General features: G+C 42.3%; 1 protein-coding gene and 1 non-coding gene across 3 annotated transcripts in view; both read left to right on the top strand.

Annotated features, from left to right (window-relative positions):
- Window positions 1-25,129, top strand: part of LOC130285056 (uncharacterized) — a 30,309-nt gene extending 5,180 nt beyond the window's left edge. Inside the window, exons 1-3 of one of the 2 annotated variants that reach the window (XM_056536180.1) lie at window positions 2,131-2,508; window positions 23,916-24,209; window positions 24,377-25,129. In XM_056536180.1, the coding sequence (XP_056392155.1) occupies window positions 24,019-24,209; window positions 24,377-24,866 (681 nt within the window). In that variant the 5' untranslated portion in view covers window positions 2,131-2,508; window positions 23,916-24,018 and the 3' untranslated portion in view covers window positions 24,867-25,129. Of the gene's footprint in view, window positions 1-2,130; window positions 2,509-23,915; window positions 24,210-24,376 lie in introns of those variants that run through there. The other variant, XM_056536179.1, reaches the window with a different exon arrangement.
- Window positions 2,492-2,563, top strand: TRNAT-CGU (transfer RNA threonine (anticodon CGU)). Its single transcript has one exon. It is a non-coding gene; the product is annotated as a tRNA-Thr (tRNA).
- Window positions 25,130-25,362: the final 233 nt, after the last annotated feature.

Genomic DNA, 25,362 nt, shown 5'->3' with positions numbered 1-25,362 from the left:
GGTCTGTAGATGGAAATATAAAAGTTATGGATTTTAGTAGGCGAAGAGGAAAAAACGAAAAAGCTAAAATAAAATTGGCCTGGTCCTTAACCTCTTAAGAACCATGGACGTGTATACACGTCCAATGGCCCTTAACAGGGTATGACACGGGCTCCCGACTCGAGCCCGCATCATACTGGCCAGCCCCCAGCTGATTCATGCAGCTAGGACCGGCGTTAATAGCCGACATGCGGCGATCGCCGCGGCCGGCTATTAACCCTTTAGATCACCGCTGTCAAAGTTGACAGCGGCGTCTAAAGGTGACTGTATTCAGTTCCTGGTGGTCCAGTGGGGTGGATCGCTCCCCCGCAGCACGATCGCGGGGTGGGGGGGCGATCCAATGCTGAGGTAGCCTGAGGGCTTCCCTCTCCTCCAGTGCTGGCTCCGGCTCTCTGAATGATACAGCCTGGCAGGGCCAGGCTTTATCATTCGAGCGCAGAGCACACAGATCACTATGGTTCTATACAACCATAGTGATCTGTATGAGGAATCTAATGATTCCTCCTAAAAGTCCCCTAAGGGGACTAAAAGTGTAAAAAAAAAAAAAAAGTTGAAACACACACACACATTAACCCCTTCCTTATTAAAAGTTTAAATCACCCCCCTTTTCCCAAATTCCATATAAAAATATATAAACATAATAAAAATAAACATATGTAGTATCGCCGCGTGCGTAAATGTCCGAACTATAAAAATATATTGTAAATTAAACCACACGGTCAATGGCGTACGCGCGGAAAAAATCCAAAGTCCAAAATAGCGTATTTTTGGTCACTTTTCATACCATAAAAAAAGGAATAAAATGCGATGAAAAAGTCCGATCAATACAAAAATGGTACCGTTTAAAACGTCAGATCATGGTGCCAAAAACTAGCCCTCAAACCATCCTGTACGCGGAAAAATAAAAAAGTTATAGGGGTCAGAAGATGACAATTTTAAATGTATTAATTTTCCTGCATGTAGTTATGATTTTTTCCAAAAGTACAACAAAATCCAACCTATATAAGTAGGGTATCATTTTAATCGTATGGACTTACAGAATAAAGATAAGGTGTAATTTTTACCGAAAAATGTACGGCGTAGAAACAGAAGCCCCCAAAATTTACAAAATGGTGTTTTTTCTACAATTTTGTCGCACAATGATTTTTTTTCCATTTCGCCGTAGATTTTTGGGTAAATGACTGATGTCATTACAAAGTAGAATTGGTAGCGCAAAAAATAAGCCATCATACGGATTTTTAGGTGCAAAATTGAAAGGGTTATGATTTTTAAAAGGTAAGGAGGAAAAAACAAAAGTACAAAAACAGAAAACCGCTTGGTCCTTAAAGGAGTACTCCGTTACGCACTTTTTTCACTTTATCCCATCCGGGCTGCAAAATAAAAGAAAACGCACTTTATCTTACCTGCCAACGAGCCCCCGGAGCTCCGGTACAGGTGTTCGGTCCCCGGGCTGTATTCTTCTTACTTCCTGTTAGCCCGGCACGTCACACGGAGCTTCAGCCTATCACCGGCTGCAGCGATGTCCCGCCTCGGCCAGTGATAGGCTGAAGCTCCGTGTGACGTTCCGGGCTAACAGGAAGTAAGAAGAATACAGTCCGGGAACCGAACACCTGTACCGGAGTGTACCGGAGCTCCGGGGGCTCGTTGGCAGGTAAGAGAAAGTGCGTTTTCTTTTATTTTGCAGCCCAGACCGGATAAAATGAAAAAAGTGTGCGCTGGAGTACTCCTTTAAGGGGTTAAGGTGAAAATAGGCTTGGTCCTTAAGGGGTTAATGGAGAAAGATGTTAATGTGAACGAGTCCTAAGACAATGCAGGTGTCTATTGTCTATTGTAAATTGTGCAGTTGTGACAATAGAGGTGAGCCTAGCCTAACATGTGACATTGTGGAAAAAGTGATCTCATGACTGCAACTTTTTTAGTTGACCTACATTATGTTTCACTCTTTTCCAGACACGTTATTATTGTCTACAGGAGAAAAACGCAACTTGTGAATTAAGCAGTGTGTAATGTGTGCACCGTCTGCCATATTGCTTTTGCACTTACATACAATCTCCTATAGACTTCCTAGTATATAATCTAAAATTCACCTAATTCACATGTACACTGCTCAAATAGTGACGTACAAGAACGGTACCTCTATAAAGAACACTCTTATGACGTAATATCATGTGATACTCGGACACGTCACGCCGACCACACTTATGTGGGCGTCATATTAAACCGTTCGAGATAGTGCGCGGGAAAGCCGCGTCGGAGACAAGTGCAGCCCGGCTCATGACCGCAGCATTACGTATATACTGTATACACTGCGCTACGGCATGAAATGCAGGAAAAACATTCACACAGAGCTGACCGCCGCCCCGCAACCTAGCGCGTCTCATCTCCTGCAGCACAACACACCGAGAGCATTGCTGAAGGATTGCAAGGAGCCTGCACACCACAGCTAGACGCAGGCGCGGTGGCCAAGTGGTAAGGCGTCGGTCTCGTAAACCGAAGATCACGGGTTCGAACCCCGTCCGTGCCTACAGCAAAGTTTTTTTTTTTCTTCTTCGCTGATCCAATCTTCTATAGATAGCTCTTAGTAGAAATGTAAAGGCGCCAACGAGAATCATAGCTATATATATATTTACATACACATAATGGGAATTGCTTACTATCACGTTTTTGAGTAACACAAGCCCTGCTTTTACCAGAGCGATGGATTCATAAGGGTTAAACAGCTAAAACACAGAACCAAATAAGATCATACCCCATTTCTACAACAGTCATATATTGTGCCACAGGTTCTGAGAACAAAAATAATAAAAATAGATGTTTCTACAGTTACTGTGTAAGGCTGTGTTCACACATTGCAGCTGAGGTACAGCAAAGCAGTGCCAGTACAGGAGTCACTACGCTTTCAAATGTCAGAATTACATTTTTTTTAAAAATAATTCTTTTCAATTGTACTTTGTAATGAAATGTCTCATTTTACCATAAAATGTATGGCGAACCCCCCCCCCCCCCAAAAAAAAAAAAAATTTAGGGAGGAAATTTAAATAAAAACCACAATTTTGCACATTTTTGCGGATTTCGTTTTCACACTGTACAATTTATGGTAAAAATGACGTGTTCTTTATTCTGTGGGACAATACAATTAAAATGATACCCATGGCTAAAAAAATCTAAAACTTTTTGTACATAATCAGTAATCTAAAATCTATTTTGACCACCTATAACTTTTTCAATTTTCCGTATATAGGGCGGTATGAGGGCTCATTTTTTGCGCCGTCATGTGTACTTTTTATCGATAACACATTTGCACATATAAAACTCTTATATCATTTTTTATAATTTTTTTGGGGAATAAAATGTGACCAAAAAGCTACAGACCCATATAAGGGCTTGTTTTTTGCGTGACCAATTGTACTTTGTAATGAAACCTCTCATTTTACCATAAAATGTACAGCGAACCCAAAACATTTTTTTAGGGAGGAACTTTAAATGAAAACCACAATTTTGCGCATTCTGGAGGGTTTTGTTTTCACACTGTACACTTTACAGTAAAAATGACACGTGTTCTTTATTCTGTGGGTCAATATGATTAAAATGATACCCATGACTAGATACTTTTAGATTTTTGTACCGCTTAAAAAAAATCTAAAACTTTTTGTACAAAATCAGTAATCTAAAATCGCTCTATTTTGACCACCTATAACTTTTTCATTTTTCCGTATATAGGGCGGTATGCGGGCTTATTTTTTGCACCGTCATCTGTACTTTTTATCGATACCACATTTGCCTATATAAAACTCTTAGATCATTTTTTATTAAAAAATTACGCCATTCACTGGACGGGACCATTAACATTATATTTTGATAGTTCTGACATATACGCACTCGGCGATACCAAATATGTGTAAAATTTTAAAAAATTACGCTTTTTGGGGGTAAAATGAGAAAAAAAGGATAATTTGAATTTTTATTGGGGGGAGGGGATTTTTCACTTTTTTAAAACTTTTTTTTAACTTAAAAAAAAAATTCAACTTTTTTTTTACACTTTTTATGTCCCCATAGGGGACTATCTATAGCAATCATTTGATTGCTGATGCTATTCAGTGCTATGCATATTACATAGCACCGATCAGTTTTATCGGTGATCTTCTGCTCTGGTCTGCTTGGAGACCCCGGCAGACGGCCGGAGCCAGGTGAGGGGACCTCCGGCCGTAATGCTGGATGATCGGATCGCTGCGGCAGCGCTGCGGGTGATCCGGTCATCCATTGAAATTACCGTAATGCCACAGATGCCGTGATCTGTATTGATCACAGCATCTGAGGGGTTAATGGCGGACATCGTGGATGTCGGCCATTACCGGCGGGTCCCTGGCTGCTGCTAGCAGCCGGAACCTGCTCTGTATGACACGAGCACCGTTCCGATGCTCGTGGTCAAACACAGGACGTAAATGTACGTCTTGGTGCAGGAAGTCCCACCAAACCAGAACGTACATTTACGTCCGTGGTCGTTAAGGGACTATGAAAATGTAGTTTACCATTTTTGCTGTTCAACCATTACACCTTTTACACAGGCAGCCTTCAGGAGGCCCCCAACTGCAAAAACAATAGCCACTAATTGGGTATTTCTTCAACCTTTAAGCCATGATGCCAAGTATTTACTATCTCTGACCTTTCCCAGCAGGGCTCAAGTCCTGCAGGAACGCGCAGGAACTGATTTCCTGCACTTTTTTCACAGCAGAAACATGGTTCCCATTAGCAGGAGCCCTGCAGGACCAGCCCTTGAGTAGAAATCTTGTGTGAGTTCCTGCACTTTTTTTTCCCAGAAATTGACCCCTGTGGTGTGGTATTTCATACTGTGCCTTGGTTATTAGTCCCCAAAGTTAGAGTCCCTAGGACTGTCGGGGTTCGCTTTCCTCATTTAACCCCTTGTCACACCTTAGTCAATTAATATTTGTAAATATTATCTATCTAAATAAATGTATATGGTATTACTCACTGTTTTAGCATCGCAGGACCTGCGGGTCATGTGACCGGGTTGCAGAACTCTATGGTTTTTGCTAAAGGACCTTTGGTGGTTTTGGACATGTGATCACCCACAATCCATTGTAATGGTGAGTGACAGCTGATTGGACCAATCCAAAACAGCCAGCCCCTGCCCATATAAGGGAGCTGCGCCATATTGTCGCTCTCTTGGGTTGCTGACTCTGGACGAGGTAGGACCTCCGCAGCTTTCAAGACAAATTACTAGGCTCAAAGCCTTGCGGCTTAGGCCTGCGCTAGAGACGGATAATTCTTACAATTCCCCGCTATCTCCGCAAGACCTCTGGACCTAATCTAACCCCTAAATCCAGCGGATCTATGCAAGTACAATCTTCCTAAACTTAAGAGAACTTTCCGGTCCTAAGCATCTGTCAATCACTGCTGTGCTGTTTGTAAAGACTCTGTTATCTGGACTGTTACCGTTAATGCATATACAGAAAATCTTCAGTAAAGATTCCTGCAAGTTTTAAGTTCAGCACTGCTGTGGACAATCTATTTATTTTACACTCACCTATCGCTCTTGGGAAGGGTGGCGATGGGCCCAGCATCACTACAGAGTTTTAACCCACATCCTGGCATCACGAGTGACAAGGGTTAACAGCGCCCTTTATAATATAGTACTGCAACACCCCTACTGCCCTACAACCCCAGGCTACCACAGAGATTATTGTTATGTCATAAATCACATGGTCTCCAGGGGGCATGGTTGTTCTGCAGTAGGTAAGGGGATAGCTGGGTAGAAGAGATTTACTGAAATAATGCTAGCCACCCATTCACTGCAGCATAGCCAGTATCCGGGAGATCATGTGACTTATGACAAACGGGGGTATATTTATTAAAACCTGTACAGAGAAGAGGTGGTACAGTTGCCCATAGCAAAAATCAGATTGATTCATTTTTTTTAGAGGACTTTTTAGAAATTTAACTCCACACATACGTCCAGCTACGGAGCGGAATTGGGACGTCATCCCGAGTCCCCCGGCTGGGATCAAAGTCTGGGGGCCGCAGCTAATAGCCTGCAGAGGCTATTAACCCTTAACCCCTTAACGATGCAGGACGTAAATGTACGTCCTGGTGAGGTGGTACTTAACACACCAGGAAGTACATTTACGTCCTATACATAACCAGGAGCATCGAAGCGATGCTCGGGTCATGTGTGGCAGGTCCCGGCTGCTGCTAGCATTTGCAGCAGTACGGTCACTAAAATGGATGATCAGATCGATCGCAGTGCTGCCGCGGCGATCCGATAATCCAGAACGGCAGACGGAGGTCCCCTCACCTGCCTCCGCTGCCTTCCACGGTTCTTCTGCTCTGGTCTGAGATCAAGCAGACCAGAGCAGAAGATTGCCGATAACATTGATCAGTGCTATTCCCTATGCATAGCACTGAACAGTATTAGCAATCAAATTATTGCTATAAATAGTTCCCAATGGGGACTATTAAAGTGTAAAAATAAAAGTAAAAAACATTTGAAAAATCCCCTCCCCCAATAAAGCTGTAAATTATCAGTTTTCCCCATTTTACTCACAAAAAGTGTAAACATTTTTTTAAATAAACATATTTGGTATCGCCACGTGCGTAAATATCTGAACTATTAAAATATAATGTTAATTATCCCGTACTGTGAATGGCGTGAACGTAAAAAAAAAAAAAGGTAAAAAAAATGACTGCTTTTTCATAACATACAACGGCCGGGACCCAAGGCTAATAGCGCGCGGCACTGATCGCGGTGCCGCGCGCTATTAACCCTTTAGACGCAGCATTCAAAGTTGAACGCCGCGTCTAAAGTGAAAGTAAATCATTGCTGGTTAGCTCAGGGGGCTGTTCGGAATGTCCGCGGTGAAATCGCGGCATCCCGAACAGCTTTGACACAGCAGGAGGGTCCCTTACCTGCCTACTGTTGTCCGATCGACGAATGACTGCTCAGTGCCTGAGATCCAGGCATGAGCAGTCAAGCGGCAGAATCATTAACCCCTTAATGACGCAGCCCATTTCGGCCTTAAGGACACAGAAAATTTTATTTTTACGTTTTCGTTTTTTCCTCCTCGCCTTCAAAAAATCATAACTCTTTTAATTTTTCATCCACAGACTAGTATGAGGGCTTGTTTTTTGCCAACCAGTTGTCCGTTGTAATGCCATCACTCACTTTACCATAAAATGTATGGCGCAACCAAAAAAATACTATTTGTGTGGGGAAATTAAAAAGAAAACAGTAATTTTGCTAATTTTGGAAGGTTTCGTTTTCACGCCGTACAATTTATGGTACAAATGGCATGTGTTCTTTATTTTTTGGGTCAATACGATTACAATGATACCCATGATAACATATTCTATTACTGTTGCACTTCAAAATCACAAACTTTTTAATCAAATTAGTATGTTTAAGATCCCCCTATTTTGAAGACCTATAACTTTTTCATTTTTCCGTATAAGGGGCGGTATGAGGGCTAATTTTTTGCGCCGTGATCTGTACTTTTTATTGATACCATATTTGCTTATATAAAACTTTAAAAAAAATTTCATTTTTTTGAATAAAATGTGATAAACAAGCAGCTATTTTGTACTTTTTTTTTAATGTTCACACCGTTCTTCGTATGGTATCATTAACATTTTATTTTAATAGTTCAGGTATTATCGCACGCGATGATACCAAATATGTATATGAAATATGTTTTTAACACTTTTTGGGGGTGAAATAGGGAAAATGGGACAATTTACATTTTTATTGGGGAGGGGGTTTTTCACTTTTTTTTTACTTTATCTTTTATTTTTCCACTTTAACTATTTATAGCAATAATTCGAGTGCTAATGCTGTTCATCCTTTGGATAGGGGATAAGATGTCTTAGCGCCGGAGTACCACTTCAACCCCTTCCCTAATAAAAGTTTGAATCGCCCCCCTTTTCCCATAAAAAAAAAAAAAAAAAGTGTAAATAAACATATGTGGTATCAACGCGTGCGGAAATGTCCGAATTATAAACATATATTGCTAATTAAACTGCACGGTCAATGGCGTATGCGCAAAAAAAATTCCAAATTCCAATATAGCATATTATTTGTCACTTTTTATATCATGAAAAAATGGATAAAAATCAATCAAAAGTCCAATCAATACAAAAATGGTACCGCTAAAATTTTTAGATCACGGCGCAAAAAAATTAGCCCTCATACCAACCCATACACGAAAATTTTTTAAAGTTATATTATATTATATTATAATTATATTATATTTTTTAGAAAGTGCGACAAAATCAAACCTATATAAGTAGGGTATCATATTAATCGTATGGACCTACAGAATAAAGAGAAGGTGCCATTTTTACCGAAAAATGTACGGTGTAGAAACAGAAGCCCCCAAAAATTACAAAATGGTGTTTTGTTTTGTTTTATCAATTTCGGCTCACAATGATTTTTTTTTCCATTTCGACGTAGATTTTTGGGTAAAATGACTGATGTCATTTATAAAGTAGAATTGGTGGCGCAAAAAAAAGCCATTATATGGATTTTTAGGTGCAAATTTGAAATAATTATGATTTTTTAAAGGTAATGAGGAAAAAATTAAAGTGCAAAAATTGAAAAAACCCTGGACCTTAAGGGGTTAAGCAGTATAATAATAGAAAAGTATGTAATCATGGGTATCATTTTAATTATATTGACCCACAGAATAAAGAAAACAGGTCTATTTTACTGTAAAGTGTACATCATGAAAACGAAACCTTTTTCAAAATTGCGGTTTTCACTACACAAATTTTTCCCCATACATTTTTTTGGTTGTGCCATACATTCTATGGTAAAATGAGGGATGTCATTACAAAGGACAACTGGTCGCGCAAAAAAACAAGCCCTCACACAAGTCTGTGGATGAAAATATAAAAGAGTTGTGATTTTTAGAAGGTAAGGAGAAAAAAAGCGAAAATGTAAAAATAAAATTGTCCTTAAGGCCCAAATGGGCTGAGTCCTTAAGGGGTTAAGATCCCGCGATCAAAGCTGAATCAACTCAATGTTGCCGGCAGGTTGCTATGGACGATCAGGACCACCGCGGGGCAATCGTGAGGTCTCGATCACCTTAAATGACGGCCCAATCCAGCCTGCTTTGACCAACTAGAGCAACAGACCGCAGATAACACTGATCAATGCTGTATAATAGCATAACATTGATCAGTGTTTGGAATCGAGAGCTTCCATGTAATAGTCTCCCTATGAGGACTAAAATAAAATAATTTTTAAAAAGTATTGAATGTGTATAACCCCTCATGCTAATAAAAGCTTGAATCACCCCCCTTTTCCCATTATATAAATAATTAATGTAAAAAAATAAACATGTGGTACCACCGTGTGCGTAAATGTCTGAATTATTAAAATATGTTAATTAAACTGCACAGTCAATGACGTAAAAGTAAAGAAATGCCAAAGTCCAGAATTTTGCATTTTTGGTCACTTCATCTAGCTGAAAAAAATCCATAAAAAGTGACCAAAAAGTCAATTAAAAACAAAAATGGTACAGTTAAAAACTTCAGATCATAGCGCAAAAAATTAGCACTAATATAGCCCTGTATGCGGAAAAATATAAAACTTATAAGGGTCAGAAGGGGACAATTTTAAGCCTACTAGTTTTATCCATAAAGTTTTATATATTTTTTTTCACTAGCAAAATAAAACAAAACCTACCGGATTAATCAGCGTATAACACGCACTTTTTAGGCTAAAATTTTTACCCCCAGGAAAGGCAGGGGGAGAGAGGCCGTCGCTGCCCGCTTCTCTCCCCCTGCCTTTCCTGGGGTCTAGAGTCCTGCTGCTGGCCCTTCTCACCCCCTGGCTATCGGCGCCGCTGCCCGATCTGTCCCCCTGACTATCGGTGCCGGCACCCCATTGCCGGCGCCGATAGCCAGGGGGAGAGAAGCGGCGCCGACAGCCAGGGGGAGAGAAGGGGCAGCGGCACCCATTGCCGGCGCCGCTGCCCCGTTGCCTCCCCCCATCCCCGGTGGCATAATTACCTGTTGCTGGGGTCGGGTCCGCGCTGCTGCAGGCCTCCGGCGTGCGTCCCCTGCGTCGTTGCTGTGCGCTGCACGGTGCGGCGCATGACGTCAGTGCGCCGCGCCGTGCATAGCAACGACGCAGGGGACGCACGCCGGAGGCCTGCAGCAGCGCGGACCCGACCCCGGCAACAGGTAATTATGCCACCGGGGATGGGGGGAGGCAATGGGGCAGCGGCGCCGGCAATGGGTGCCGCTGCCCCTTCTCTCCCCCTGGCTGTCGGCGCCGGCAATGGGGCGCCAGCACCGATAGTCAGGGGGACAGAACGGGCAGCGGCACCGATAGCCAGGGGGTGAGAAGGGCCGGCAGCAGGACTCTAGACCCCAGGAAAGGCAGGGGGAGAGAAGCGGGCAGTGACGGCCTCTCTCCCCCTCCCTTTCCTGGGGGTGTATCGGGGTATACACGCGCACACACGCACCCTCATTTTACCATGGATATTTGGGTAAAAAACTTTTTTTACCCAAATATCCTTGGTAAAATGAGGGTGCGTGTTATAGGCCGGTGCGCGGTATACCCCGATAAATACGGTATTTAAATTGGGTATCTTTGTAATTGTATGGACCTACAGAATAAAGATAATGGGGAGAATTCATCCAGAGTGGTGTAGGTGAATGTCTTTTTACCCCATTAATTCATGTAGTGGAAACTGTGTACCTGCACCAGATTTATTACATGGTGCAGGGCATGTGATAAATCTGGTGCTGTTTTGTTGGGTTGCGTGCCAGAAATTCTGTTCTCCAGACTGGTGCCAGAATTTTAAAAAACCTGACTAACTCAGAAAACTTGAAAAAGGGGTGTGACCACTAAGGAAGTGGACGGGGTCATAAAGATGGAGCATGTCCCTGACATTTTTTGAAAAATCCCAACATATTTACTAAGGTTTCCACAGAAAATGTGGTGGATTTGAGGAATACCCCACAGCTCAGAGCATGTGTAAAAAAAAAAAAAAAAAGCAAAACATAGGGAAAAGTGCAAAATTTAGGGAAACATTAATAAATACTGTAGAAAAATATCTGTTAGGGAAAAAAAAACCTACAAAGAAAACTACATCAGATCCAGTGTGTCATTTTTACTGAAAAGTGCACTACGTAAAATCGCAACCCCCTAAAAGTTGCATGATGGTCTTTTTTTTTCCAAATTTTGCCCCACAAATAATTATTTTTTTGCTTCACCATACATTTTGTGGGAAAATTAGTCATGTAATTACAAAGTACAATAAGTCCCGTAATCAACAAGCTCTATCGATGGAAAATTGGATAAGTTATGGATTTTTTAACAGACAATGAAGAAAAAATGAAACCGCAAAAAAACGAATTTGCTGTGTCATTAGGGGTTAAAATATAATGTTAATTAATCATGTATTTGTAGAAAGAACAGACCGATCACTCACCACTGTGCCGGTAAAAAAAGAGATATCTTTATTCTTCAATCTTTAAAATCCTCTCTTGCTGAGGTTACAAATGCAGACAGGTGGGGGAGGTTAGGTGCAGGGACGCAAGGTTACAGAGACGACAGCTCCGTTTCGTTCCCTGGGGAACTTCTTCCGGTCTCCTCTGTTTCTTGCGCATCACAGGTGAACTAAATACAGGTGAGTAGGGGGAGGAGAGGGACTACCACCTTTCTATGTGAACACCTTTTTGTGCATATAAATAAAGTTTTTGCAATCCATATAATAAAGAGAAAAAAAGAATATTTTTAAACCAATTCTTTACGATCTACAAAAAGGGGCTGAATTCTGCCCTGTCATTTAGACCAGCTGGGCCTAGGGCCCCTGTCTGCAAGATCCATCTGGTTTCGTATTTAATTAGTTCGCTATCTCTATCCTTGCCATCTTTCTGACTAGGTATATGCTGGAGACCTGCAAATTTTAGGACCTTAGGATTTCCTTCATGTACCTCTGTGACATGTTTAATTAGTTTAGGGACACCCTTACCTGTTCTCAGGGAGTACAGGTGTTCTCTAAACCGAGTAAACATTTGTCTCTTCGTTTTACCGAAATAAAACATGCCACATGGGCAACAAATGCAATATACAACGTAACAGGTCTTGCATGTGATAAACTGTTCTATGCGAATGTCTGTCCCTCCTAGTTTAATAAAGCTAGTGTTCATATTCTGGGGGCAATAGGCACATTGGCCACACATATGATTCCCTGTCACTTTGGATTTGGTCAGCCAGTTAGTGCTGGATGTTAGAGTTTTTGCAAAATTTTTCCGTTGAATTTTTTTAAATAGATCCCCTACTGCGTGATTTCGTTTGAATGTAATAATGGGTTTCTTCCTGGCTCTTACATTTAAATTGCTATCTTGTTCAATTATACTCCAATTCCTGTATATCGCTTGTTTGATGGTATCGTTGAGTGGTGTGTTGGAGAAAGAAAATACGAATCTTTGCATGTCTCTATCTGTGTGGTTGCATTTTTTTGTTTGTTTGTTTGTTTTTAATTCCTTTATTGATTCTTTGTGCTTTATTGTATGCCTGTTCTATGATGTTTTCTGGGTAGTTCCTGGCTCTCGGGCAATTTTTTAGATCCTCTGCCTGCTTTTGATAGTCGGCCTCCAGTGTATTGATGCATCGAAGTCTAATGAACTGGCTGTATGGTAAACCTTTCTTTGTTTGAATAGGATGTGAACTGTCAAAATGTAATAGTGTATTCTTAGCTATGGGTTTGCGGTATCCTGTAATTATTATTCATTCGTGTTGAATAGAAATGAGGGTGTCTAGGAATTCAGTTTTGTCCCTTCCATACACTGCTGTGAATTTCATAGTCATAGTGTTAACAGTGTTTAGATATTCTACAAACTCGTTAAATTGTAATTCATCGCCGCCCCAAATCACTATCACGTCGTCCACGTAACGCATAATGTACCGAATATATGGAAGATACATATTTTTTGTTTTATTTATGTTTGAAGAAACATAGGTCTCTTCAAAAATTGCCAAAAATAAATTGGCGAACGTACATGAGACCGGGGTACCCATCACGGTACCGGTTAATTGCCGGTACCACTGGGTCCCGTAGGTGAACGTGTTATTAGATAGAATAAAATACAAAGCATCACAAATAAAATTGATAAATTGCTGAGATTTGCCTGCTCTATGCAAAAACTGATGGATAGCCTGTACACCCACATCCAATGGGATGCGGGTGTACAGGCTCTCAACGTCAATAGACGCTAGGCTGCACTTCATGTCGAGGGAAATCCTGAATAGATCTAATTAAATCAGTTGTGTCTTTTAGGTACGTCCTGGTGTGTTTCAGAAGGGGTCGTAGTACCCAATCTAAATATTGGGACAAATATTCAATTACTGACCCAATCCCTTGTATACATCACCACCACCACCGAGCCTCCCTTGTCAGCTCTGGTGATGGTGATGTCTCCAAAGGCCGCCAGGTCCTGCAGAGCTTTTGTCTCTGCTAGGGTTAAAACTGGCCCTTTAGGAAATCCTCGAGGAGAGGTAAACGGCAACGAAAAAAAGAAATCGTACCCTCAAAAACGCAAAGGTGTGACTTGGCACAAGTGAATGAGAACAACGTAGTGAACCTTACTGAACACGTACTGAACAAAGACATGATTCAAGTCTTGTCCAAAGGGCTCAACTATGGAGTGCATGAAGATTTCAAAGAGGAGGACTTTGAGATTGACATGCAAAAAGGGATTCGCAAAATGAATTTATTAAAATTTTTCAGTAATAAAGCTATAAGTAACATCAATGCAAGCAGTTTAGAAGGGGAGACACAATGCCATATTGGCTCACTGGGGTTCATTCCAAAGCCACAGTTAACCACTATGGATCTCACTAATATTAAAGTGTTGGCAGAATTGAATGACAAGGTTGAAGGGTTAATGGTGGAAGAGAACAATGATACTAACTTTACAGGAGGGCGTCCCTCCACTTTCAACCCACCCATTAGCCCAGGGAGTAGTTTGGAGATCTTTAGGAAGGCGGTAATGGAGGATGTTAAATCTATAATATATCCTAAGTGTACAAAAAACTTGAGACAAAAGCTCTGCAGGACCTGGCAGCCTTTGGAGACATCACCATCACCAGAGCTGACAAGGGAGGCTCGGTGGTGGTGATGTAAACAAGGGATTGCCAGGCTGAAGCAAAAAGGCAATTAAGTGACAGCACTACGTATCAACTTCTCAAACACGACCCGACACAAAAAATACTTAATGCCCTAAGAACATTGCTTAGAAAGCAGGTAGAGAATCACACTCTCCCCAACAAATTAGCAGAAAAATTATTACCATCTCATCCCAAACCAGCCAAATGGTACACTATACCTAAGATCCACAAAACGCTGACCCATCCCCATGGCAGACCCATAGTCACGGGGATAGGGTCAGTAACTGAATATTTGTCCCAATATTTAGATTGGGTACTATGACCCCTTCTGAAACACACCAGGACGTACCTAAAAGACACAACTGATTTAATTAGATCTATTCAGGATTTCCCTCTTGACATGAAGTGCAGCCTAGCGTCTATTGACGTTGAGAGCCTGTACACCCGCATCCCATTGGATGCGAGTGTACAGGCTATCCATCAGTTTTTGCATAGAGCATGCAAATCTCAGCAATTTATCAATTTTATTTTTGATGCTTTGTATTTTATTCTATCTAATAACACGTTCACCTACGGGACCCAGTGGTACCGGCAATTGACCGGTACCGCGATGGGTACCCCGGTCTCATGTATGTTCGCCAATTTATTTTTGGCAATTTTTGAAGAGACCTATGTTTTTTCCGAAAAAACAATGTATCTTCCATATATTTGGTACATTATGCGTTACGTGGACGATGTGATAGTGATTTGGGGGCGGCGATGAATTACAATTTAACCAGTTTGTAGAATATCTAAACACTGTTAACACTATGAATATGAAATTCACAGCAGTGTATGGAAGGGACAAAATTTAATTCCTAGACACACTCATTTCTATTCAACACTAATGAATAATAATTACAGGATACCGCAATCCCATAGCTAAGAATACACTATTACATTTTGACAGTTCGCATCCTATTCAAACAAAGAAAGGTTTACCATACAGCCAGTTCATTAGACTTCGACGCATGTTTTGTCAGGTTGTGCGCCAGATTCTAGAGCATTGCGCCAGAAATTGTGTCTGCAGCAGAATTTGCGGCAGAATTTAAAAAAAAAGACTAACTCTCCATTTTACTAATAAAACCCGGAAAGGGGGCAAGGTCACTGAAAAGAGGCGTTTTCCTAAAACCCAACATATTTACTAAGGTTTCCACAGAAAATGTGGTGGATTTTAGCTGAGGAAAATCCGACAGATCAGAGCATGTGTAAGGCTTAGTTTCTACTTTTTTTTTTTTCTGGCAGTTTTTGGAAAACTGACACTCCAGTTTTTGAGCCAAAACCAGAAGTTGGAATGGGAAATATAATGGAAGGAGTTACACTTCTCCTCCCTTATGGATCCACTTCTGACTTTGGCTCAAAAACTGCAGTGGCAGTTTTCCAAAAACTGCCAGAAAAAAAACAAGTGGAAACTTAAACTTAAAGCCTAAAAAAACGAAAATGTCGAAAAAGGGAAAAATGTAGGGAAACCTTAGTAAATACCGTGGGAAAAAAATTGTAGGATATTAATACCTACAAAGAAACCTACACAACACTCTTAGTAAATCAGGGCCAATGTGTAATTTTTAATGAAAAGTGCACCACGTAGAAACGCAATCCCCTAAAATTTGCATATTGGTGTTTATTTTTTTTTCTTTCTATATTGCCCCACAAATAGTTGTTTTTTGGCTTCGCCATACATTTTGTGGTAAAAGTAGTGATCTCATTACAAAGTACAATAAGTCCCGCCAACAACAAGCCCTATAAATGGAAAATTGATGAAAAATTGGAAGGGTTATGGATTTTAAAAGGCGAGGAGGTGATAGGCTGAATCGGCGTGTGACGTTCCGGACTAGGGGAAGTAGGAAGTAGACAGCCCTGGCTGACCGATCAGTTGTTGCAGAGCTCCGGTGGAACGTTGGAAGGTAAGTGAAAGTTTGTTTTCTCTTTTTTTGCAGCCAGGGCAGGATGGAATAAGAATATTCCATAACGGACATCTCCTTTAAAGGAGTAGTCCAGTGGTGATTCAGTGGTGAGCAACTTATCCCCTATCCTAAGGATAGGGGATACGTTGCAGATCGCGGGGGGTCCGACCCCTGGGGCCCCCCGCGATCTCCTGTACGGAGCCCCGACAGCCCGCTGGAAGGGGGCGTGTCGACCTCCGCACGAGGCGGCGGCCGACACGCCCCCTCAATACAACTCTATGGCAGAGCCGAAGCGCTGCCTTCGGCAATCTCCGGCTCTGCCATTGAGATGTATTGAGGGGGCGTGTCGGCCGCCGCCTCGTGCGGGGGTCGACACCCGCTATCTCGGCGGAGAGCCGGGGCCCCGTACAGAGAGATCGCAGGGGGCCCCAGCGGTCGGACCCCCCGCGATCTCAAACTTATCCCCTATCCTTAGGATAGGGGATAAGTTTTTCACCACTGGACTACCCCTTTAAGGTTGTGGGTCCCGTGCATGAAAACAGGACAAAGCAGAGCAAAGAGGTAATAGTATTATAACTTGACATCATGGGCTCAAAAGTTGATCTACACACTCTAATACTGTATAGCTAAATATATACCAGTCATACAGTTACAAATTACACCACTTTACAGGAAGGAAATCCCACATACATATTACCACTACACTGTAATTAACACTGTAACTTACCAATAATACCTCTACACAAGGGACATATAATACTGCAACACCACAGGCCTAAGCCAAATGTCACGCACTGTTACTGCATGTGCAAAAGATTTTGCTATCAGTGATATCAAAGCACAGGGCACTCTGCTTTACAGGGCAGGCAGGGTTACAGGCGCAGAGGAGAGTGCTGTAGGCACCTTACTAGTGTTCCTACATAAGAAGCCAAGCACTTTCTTGGCTGCAGCTGCCATAGAGCCGAGCAGCACTGATATAGTGATAAGAAGTCTTAGATGGAACATGGTGCTGTAGATTTGTTAATGCTCCCCTTGTGAGTACTTAACCCCTTAAGGACCGGGGGGGGGGGGGGGGTTTCCATTTTTGCATTTTCGTTTTTTGCTCCTTGCCTTTAAAAAATCATAACTCTTTCAATTTTGCACCTAAAAATCCATATGATTGCTTATTTTTTGTGCCACCAATTCTACTTTGTAATGACGTCAGTCATTTTGCCCAAAAATCTACGGTGAAACAGAAAAAAATCATTGTGCGACAAAATTGAAAAAAACCCCCGCAGTTTTGTAACTTTTGGGGGCTTCCGTTTCTACGTAGTACATTTTTCAGTAAAAATGACACCTTATCTTTATTCTGTAGGTCCATACGATTAAAATGATACCCTACTTATATAGGTTTGATTTTGTCGTACTTCTGGAAAAAATCATAACTACATGCAGGAAAATTTATACGTTTAAAATTGTCATCTTCTGACCCCTATAACTTTTAATTTTTTCGTGTATGGGGCGGTATGAGGGCTCATTTTTTGCGCCGTGATCTGTGGTTTTTAACAGTACCATTTTTGCATTGATAGGACTTATTGATCGCTTTTTATTCATTTTTAAATGATATAAAAAGATATAAAAAATAATTAACAATATATTTTTATAATTCGGACATTTCCGCACGCGGTGATACCATATATTTTTATTTACACTGTTTTTTTTTATGGGAAAAGGGGGGTGATTCAAACTTTTAATAGGGGAGGGGTTACATGATATTCATTCACTTTTTTTTCCACTTTTTTTTTGCAGTGTTATAGCTCCCATAGGGACCTATAACACTGCACACACTGATCTTTATCATTGATCACTGGTTTCTCATAGGAAACCAGTGATCGATGATTCTGCCGCTTGACTGCTCATGCCTGGATCTCAGGCACTGAGCAGTCATTCGGCGATCGGACAGCGAGGAGGCAGATAGGGGCCCTCCCGCTGTCCTGTAAGCTGTTCGGGATGCTGCGATTTCGCCGCGGTTATCCCGAACAGCCCACTGAGTTAACCGGCACTTTTTACTTTCGCTTTTAGCCGCGTGGCTCAGCTCTGAGCACGCGTCTAAAGGGTTAATAGCGCGCGGCGCCGTGATCGGCGTTGCGCGCTATTAGCGGCGGGTCCCGGCTTCACTATGATGCTGGGCCCGCCGTGATATGATGTGGGGTTACCGTGTAACCCCGCGTTATATCACGGGAGCAGGACCAAGGACGTATCGGTACGTCCTTGGTCGTTAAAGGGGTACTCCGGTGAAAAACTATATATTTTTTTAAATAAAAACTGGTGTCAGAAAGTTAAACAGATTTATAAATTACTTCTATTTAACCACTTAAGGACCTAGGGCGTATGGATACGCCTTGACGTCCTGGTACTTAAGGACCCAGGGCGTATCCATACGCCCGTGGGAATTTCGGTCCCCGCCGCGCACCGGGCGGGGACCGGGCCGGGGTGACTGCTGATATCAATCAGCAGGCACCCCGTGCAAATGCCCAGGGGGGTCATCAGACCCCCCCCCGTCGGCGATCGGCGCAAATCGCAAGTGAATTCACACTTGCGATTTGCGCCGATTCCGGGTCATACGGGTCTATTGTGACCCGGTGACCCGGAATAGAAGGGGGATCGCGGTTGTCTAAGACACCCACGATCCCCCTGTAGGCATAGGAGTGAGGTGGCAGGGTTGCCACCCCTCCTATCCCTGCTATGGGTCTGCTATTGATCGTCAGAGGCGACGACCAATAGCAGACCGGGGGCGGGGGGGTTAACTTTCGTTTTCCCCGTCCTGCCCTCCCACAATATGCGGGGCAGAACGGGGAACCGAAGGGGACCGGGCGCCGACGTCCACTTACCCGTCCGGAGGCTGCGGCGACGTTGATCGGCGGGCGGCGTCACGTGCGTCTGAAGAGGACGGCTGCCGGGATCCTACGGAAGCCGGTAAGTAGATCTGGAGGGCTACAGTCTGAGACCGTGGTCTCTAACTGTAGCCCTCCAGATGTTGCAAAACTACAACTCCCAGCATGCCCAGACAGCTGTTTGGGCATGCTGGAATATGTAGTTTTGCAACAGCTGGAGGGCTGCAGTTTGAGACCACTATACAGTGGTCTCTAAACTATATCCCTCCAGATGTTGCAAAACTACAACTCCTAGCATGCCCACATAGCTGTTTGTTGTCTGGACATGCTGGGAGTTGTAGTTTTGCAACATCTGGAGGTCCACAGTTTGGAGATCACTGTGCAGTGGTCTAAAAACTGTAGCTCTCCAGATGTTGCAAAACTGCAATTCCCAGCATGCCCAGAAAGCAAACAGCTGTCTCGGCATGCTGGGAGTTGTAGTTGGGTACCTCCAGCTATTGCATAACTACATCTCCCAGCATGCCCTTCGGTGATTAGTACATGCTGGAAGTTGTAGTTTTGCAACAGCTGGAGGCACACTGGTTGGAAAATATTGAGTTAGGTAACAGAACCTAACTGAAGGTTTTCCAACCAGTGTGCCTCCAGCTGTTGCAAAACTACAACTCCCAGCATGCACGGTCTGTCAGTACATGCTGGGAGTTGTAGTTTTGAAACAGCTGGAGGTTTGCCCCCCCATGTGAACGTACAGGGTACATTCACACAGGCGGGTTTACAGTAAATTTCCTGCTTCAAGTTTGGGCTGCGGAAAATTCTTTGCCGCAGTGCAAACTCCTAGCGGGAAATTCACCGTAACCTGCCAGTGTGAATGTACCCTAAAAACACTACACTACACTAACACCTAATAAAGGGTAAAACACTACATATACACCCCTTACACTCCCCCCCCCAAAATAAACAATTTAAAACGTCCTGTACGGCAGGGTTTCCAAAACGGAGCCTCCAGCTGTTGCAAAACAACAACTCCCAGCATTTCTGGACAGCCACTGATTGTCCAGGCATGCTGGTAGTTTAGCAACAGCTGGAGGCACCCTGTTTGGCAATCACTGGCGTAGAATACCCCTATGTCCACCCCTATGCAATCCCTAATTTAGTCCTCAAATGCGCATGGTGCTCTCTTACTTCGGAGCCCTGTCGTATTTCAAGGAAACAGTTTAGGGCCACATATGGGGTATCTCCGTACTCGGGAGAAATTACACTACAAATTTTGGGGGGCTTTTTTTCCTTTTACCGCTTGTGAAAAGGAAAAGTTGGGGGCTACACCAGCCTGTTAGTGTAAAAAAATAAAAAAATTTTACACTAACATGCTGGTGTTGCCCCATACTTTTTATTTCCACAAGCGGTAAAAGGAAAAAAAGACCCCCAAAATTTGTAACGCAATTTCTCCTGAGTACAGAAATACCCCAGATGTGGGCGTAAAATGCTCTGCGGGCACACAACAAGGCTCAGGAGTGAGAGTGCACCATGTACATTTGAGGCCTAAATTGGTGATTTGCACAGGGGTGGCTGATTTTACAGAGGTTCTGACAAACGCAAAAAAAAAAAAAATACCCACATGTGACCCCATTTTGGAAACTACACCCCTCACCGAACGTGACAAGGGGTATAGTGAGCCTGAACACCCCACAGGTGTTTGACGAATTTTCATTAAAGTTGGATTGGAAAATGAAAAAAATTATATTTTTTCACTAAAATGCTGGTGTTACCCTAAATTTTTCATTTTCACATCGGGAAATAGGAAAAAAGCCCCCCCAAATTTGTAAACCCATCTCTTCTGAGTAAGAACATACCCCATATGTAAATTTAAAGTGCTCTGCGGGCGAACTACAATGCTCAGAAGAGAAGGAGCGCCATTGGGATTTTGTAGAGAAAATTTGTCCGGAATTGAAGGCCACATGTGTTTACAAAGCCCCCATAGTGCCAGAACAATGGACCCCCGACACATGTGACCCCATTTTGGAAACTACACCCCTCACGTAATGTAATAAGGGGTACATTGAGAATTTACGCCCCACAGATGTCTGACAGATTTTTGGAACAGTGGTCCGTAAAAATGAAAAATAAACTTTTTCATTTGCACAGCCCACTGTTCCAAAGTTCTGTGGGGTGTAAATACTCACTGCACCCCTTATTAAATTCTGTGAGGGGTGTAGTTTCCAAAATGGGGTCACATGTGGGGGGTTCCACTGTTCTGGCACCACGGGGGGCTTTGTAAACGCACATGGCCCCTGACTACCATTCCAAACTAATTCTCTTTCCAAAAGCTCAATGGCGCTCCTCCTCTTCTGAGCATTGTAGTTCGCCAGCAGAGCATTTTACGTCCTAACATGGGGTATTTCCATACTCAGAAGAAATGGGGTTACACATTTTGGGGGTCATTTTCTCCTATTACCCCTTGTAAAAATGTAAAATTTTGGGGAAAAACTGCATTTTAGTAAAAAAAAAAAAAATTTTCATTTACACATCCAACTTTAACGAAAAGTCGTCAAACACCTGTGGGGTGTTAAGGCTCAGCGGACCCCTTGTTACGTTCCTTGAGGGGTGTAGTTTCCAAAATAGTATGCCATGTGGGTATTTTTTGCTGTTCTGGCACCACAGGGGCTTCCTAAATGCGACATGCCCCCAAAAAACCATTTCAGCAAAAGTTGCTTTCAAAAAGCCAAATGTGACTCCTTCTCTTCTGAGCATTGTAGTTTGCCCGCAAAGCATTTTACATCCTAACATGGGGTATTTCCATACTCAGAAGAGATGGGGTTACAAATTTGGGGGGGCATTTTCTCCCATTACCCTTTGTAAAAATGGTAAATTTGGGGGAAAAACTGCACTTTAGTGAAAAAAATTTTTTTTTCATTTACACATCCGACTTTAACAAAAAGTCGTCAAACACTTGTGGGGTGTTAAGGCTCACTGGACCCCTTGTTACGTGCCTTGAGGGGTCTAGTTTCCAAAATGGTATGCCATGTTGGGGTTTTCTGCTGTTCTCGCACCATAGGGGCTTCCTAAATGTGACATGCCCCCCAAAAACCATTTCAGCAAAATTCCCTCTCCAAAATCCTATTGTCGCTCCTTCCCTTCTGAGCCCTCTAGTGCACCCGCCGAACACTTGACATACACATATGAGCTATTTCCTTACTCGAGAGAAATTGGGTTACAAATTTTGGGGGGATTTTTCATCTATTACCCCTTGTAAAAATTCAAAAACTGGGTCTACAAGAACATGTGAGTGTAAAAAATGAAGATTTTGAATTTTCTCCTTCACTTTGCTGCTATTCCTGTGAAACACCTAAAGGGTTAACACACTTACTGAATGTCATTTTGAATACTTTGAGGGGTGCAGTTTTTATAATGGGGTCATTTGTGGGGTATTTCTAATATGAAGGCCCTTCAAATCCACTTCAAAACTGAACTGGTCCCTGAAAAATTCCGATTTTGAAAATTTTGTGAAAAATTGGAAAATTGCTGCTGAACTTTGAAGCCCTCTGATGTCTTCCAAAAGTAAAAACACGTCAATTTTATGATGCAAACATAAAGTAGACATATTGTATATGTGAATCAATGTATAATTTATTTGGAATATCCATTTTCCTTACAAGCAGAGAGCTTCAAAGTTAAAAAAATGCAAAATTTTCCATTTTTTCATCAAATTTTGGAATTTTTCACCAAGAAATGATGCAAGTATCGACAAAATTTTACCACTAACATAAAGTAGAATATGTCACGAAAAAACAATCTCGGAATCAGAATGAAAGGTAAAAGCATCCCAGAGTTATTAATGTTTAAAGTGACAGTGGTCAGATGTTCAAAAAATGGCCGGGTCCTTAAGGTATATTTGGGCTGGGTCCTTAAGGGGTTAAAAATCTTAACCCTTCCAGTACTTATCAGCTGCTATATGCTCCACAGGAAGTTATTTTCTCTTTTCTTTCTGACCACAGTGCTCTCTGACACCTTTGTCTGTCTCAGGAACTTTCCAGATCAGAAAAGGTTTGTTATGGGGATTTGAACCTGCTCTTGACAGTTCCTGACATGGACAGAGGTGTCAGCAGAGAGCAGTGTGGTCAGACAGAAAATAAATTTATAAAGAAAAGAACTTCCTGTGGAGCATAGAGCAGCTGATAATTACTGGAAGGGTTAAGATTTTTAAATAGAAGTAATTTACAAATCTGTTTAACTTTCTGGCACCAGTTGATTTAAAAAAAATGTTTTCACTGGAGTACCCCTTTAAAAACAGCACATATCTGTGCCACACAGGGAGAAAAACAACTATACCGAGGTAGTGCCATGTAAAAGAGCAAACTTAACTGGAGGACGTATCTAGGAAAAAGCAATCATAAAAATAAAAATAAATTACAATTGGGGAACTTTGGGTGATATTATCAGTTCCCTGTCACAAAAAGCTAAACATTTTAGCTTCTGGATTGTTTATTATGGAAACTGATGACATCATAAACATCTGGAAGATCATGCTATCCTAGCTTTCATAAGTCTTGGCAACAAGTAAATTCAATAAAAGTAAAATACATAAATAAAAAAGGACAAATAAATGAATAAGAAATACATAAAAATATACAGAGTAAGGCTGCTTTCACACTATAAAAATCCATCCGTTATAAAAGCCCGTTATTATGTATTGGTAATGGACGTTTAATAAGGGGTGAATTTACGGGTGAATAGAGTTAAAAGTCCGTTTACAATTGTTTTTGTTAATAACATCCATAATTTTAACCCTTTTTTTACCTGTCACACCTTGCAACACCTGAAGCTCCACCTCCTACTCCATTGAGAGGGAGAGTACAGGTTCTTGGATTGCTTGCTGTTAGACTTTGCCATTGCAAAATTCACCGTGTTTCCTACCCACCTTTCCTATAGTTTCGATGTGCTGCTGTGGCGTGCACAAAGAAGAAGATCCGAAGATGATGAGAGACGTCGCCACCAACGGAGATATTGGATCCATTCCATCACTGCGGCATGGATGATCCATGGGGTGCACAGCACTTTGTACTTGGAGCTTTGCCAGCACCCAGACAAGTTTGCAAGCTACCTACGGATGACGGTTGAAAACTTTGATGACCTCCTGCAACGCATCCAAGACAGGATTTGCCGCCAAGACACCCACCTCAGACAGAGCATCTCACCAGATGAAAGCCTCATTGTAACCCTTAGGTATGTATTGAAAATGATTATTTATTTATTTTTTTTGCAGTGTTCATCCAATGTGTTTTGCAAAGTTCTAAAACCCTTTTTCTTTTTTTCATTCAAAATGCAATTTTTTTTGCAGTGTTCATCTAATGTGTTTTGCAAAATTCCTAAAAACCCATTTTTTTTTTCAGCTTCCTGGCATCCGGCGAAAGTTTCTCGTCGCTCCACTTACAGTTTCGCCTGGGAATTTCCATCTCTGGGATTGTCCGGACCACCTGCGAGGCGGAGTATTACAACTACAAGAAGTTCTTCTCCACCATACTTATGGGCATTGCGGATGCGCAGTACAGATTCATCACTGTGGACATGGGGTCATATGGAAGAACCAACGACTCCCGTGTGTTCAAGACATCTGCCATGGGGAGGAGGATCTACTCTGGTAAGATGGGACTTCCTGAAACAAGGGCCTTTCCTGGGACTGATGGACCTCCAATGCCCTTTGTTTTTGTTGGGGACAAGGCCTTCCAGATGTGTTGCCAACTTGCTGAAGCCTTACTCCAGCCGAGGACTCAACTACAGACTGTCTCGTGCCAGACGCTATGTGGAGTGTGCCTTTGGAATTTTTGCGGGCAAATGGTGGATCTTCACACGGCCAATCCAACTGCACCCGGACGTGGTTGATCAGATTGTTAAGGCAACTGTTGTTCTCCACAACTTTGTACTAACCAAGGAGCCTCACCCCAGTGATCCTGAAGAAGTGGAAGCAGCTCTGCCTGGACTACAACAATCATCAAGAAGATCAACCCAGGCCGTCATGCGTCTCCGAGATGATTTTGCACGGTATTTCTTGACAGAAGCTGGCAGAGTGTCTTGGCAGGATCGTATGCTCTGAACTCGTTTGGACTTTTTTTTTTAATCCACTTTTGATAGGAAACTGATGTATTTCGCCTTGCTTGCAAGATTTTGGAGGGTGTAGATTGTACACCCCAGGGTCAAAGTCACACTGGGGTGTACAATCTGACACCTCCAGAATCCTGGTAGCAAGGTGCTTTTGTATATATTGTTGGTTGTACACCTTGCTTACAGGATTTTGGAGGGTGTAGATTGTACACCCCAGTGTCAGTCATACTGGGGTGTACAATCTGCCACCTCCAGAATCCTGGTAGTAAGATGCTTA

This window comes from Hyla sarda, chromosome 8 (assembly GCF_029499605.1).
Source record: "Hyla sarda isolate aHylSar1 chromosome 8, aHylSar1.hap1, whole genome shotgun sequence".
Classification (NCBI taxonomy): Eukaryota; Metazoa; Chordata; class Amphibia; order Anura; family Hylidae; genus Hyla; species Hyla sarda.
The sequence above is the reverse complement of the archived record's forward strand: the minus strand, read 5'-3'. Positions and strand labels throughout refer to the sequence as shown.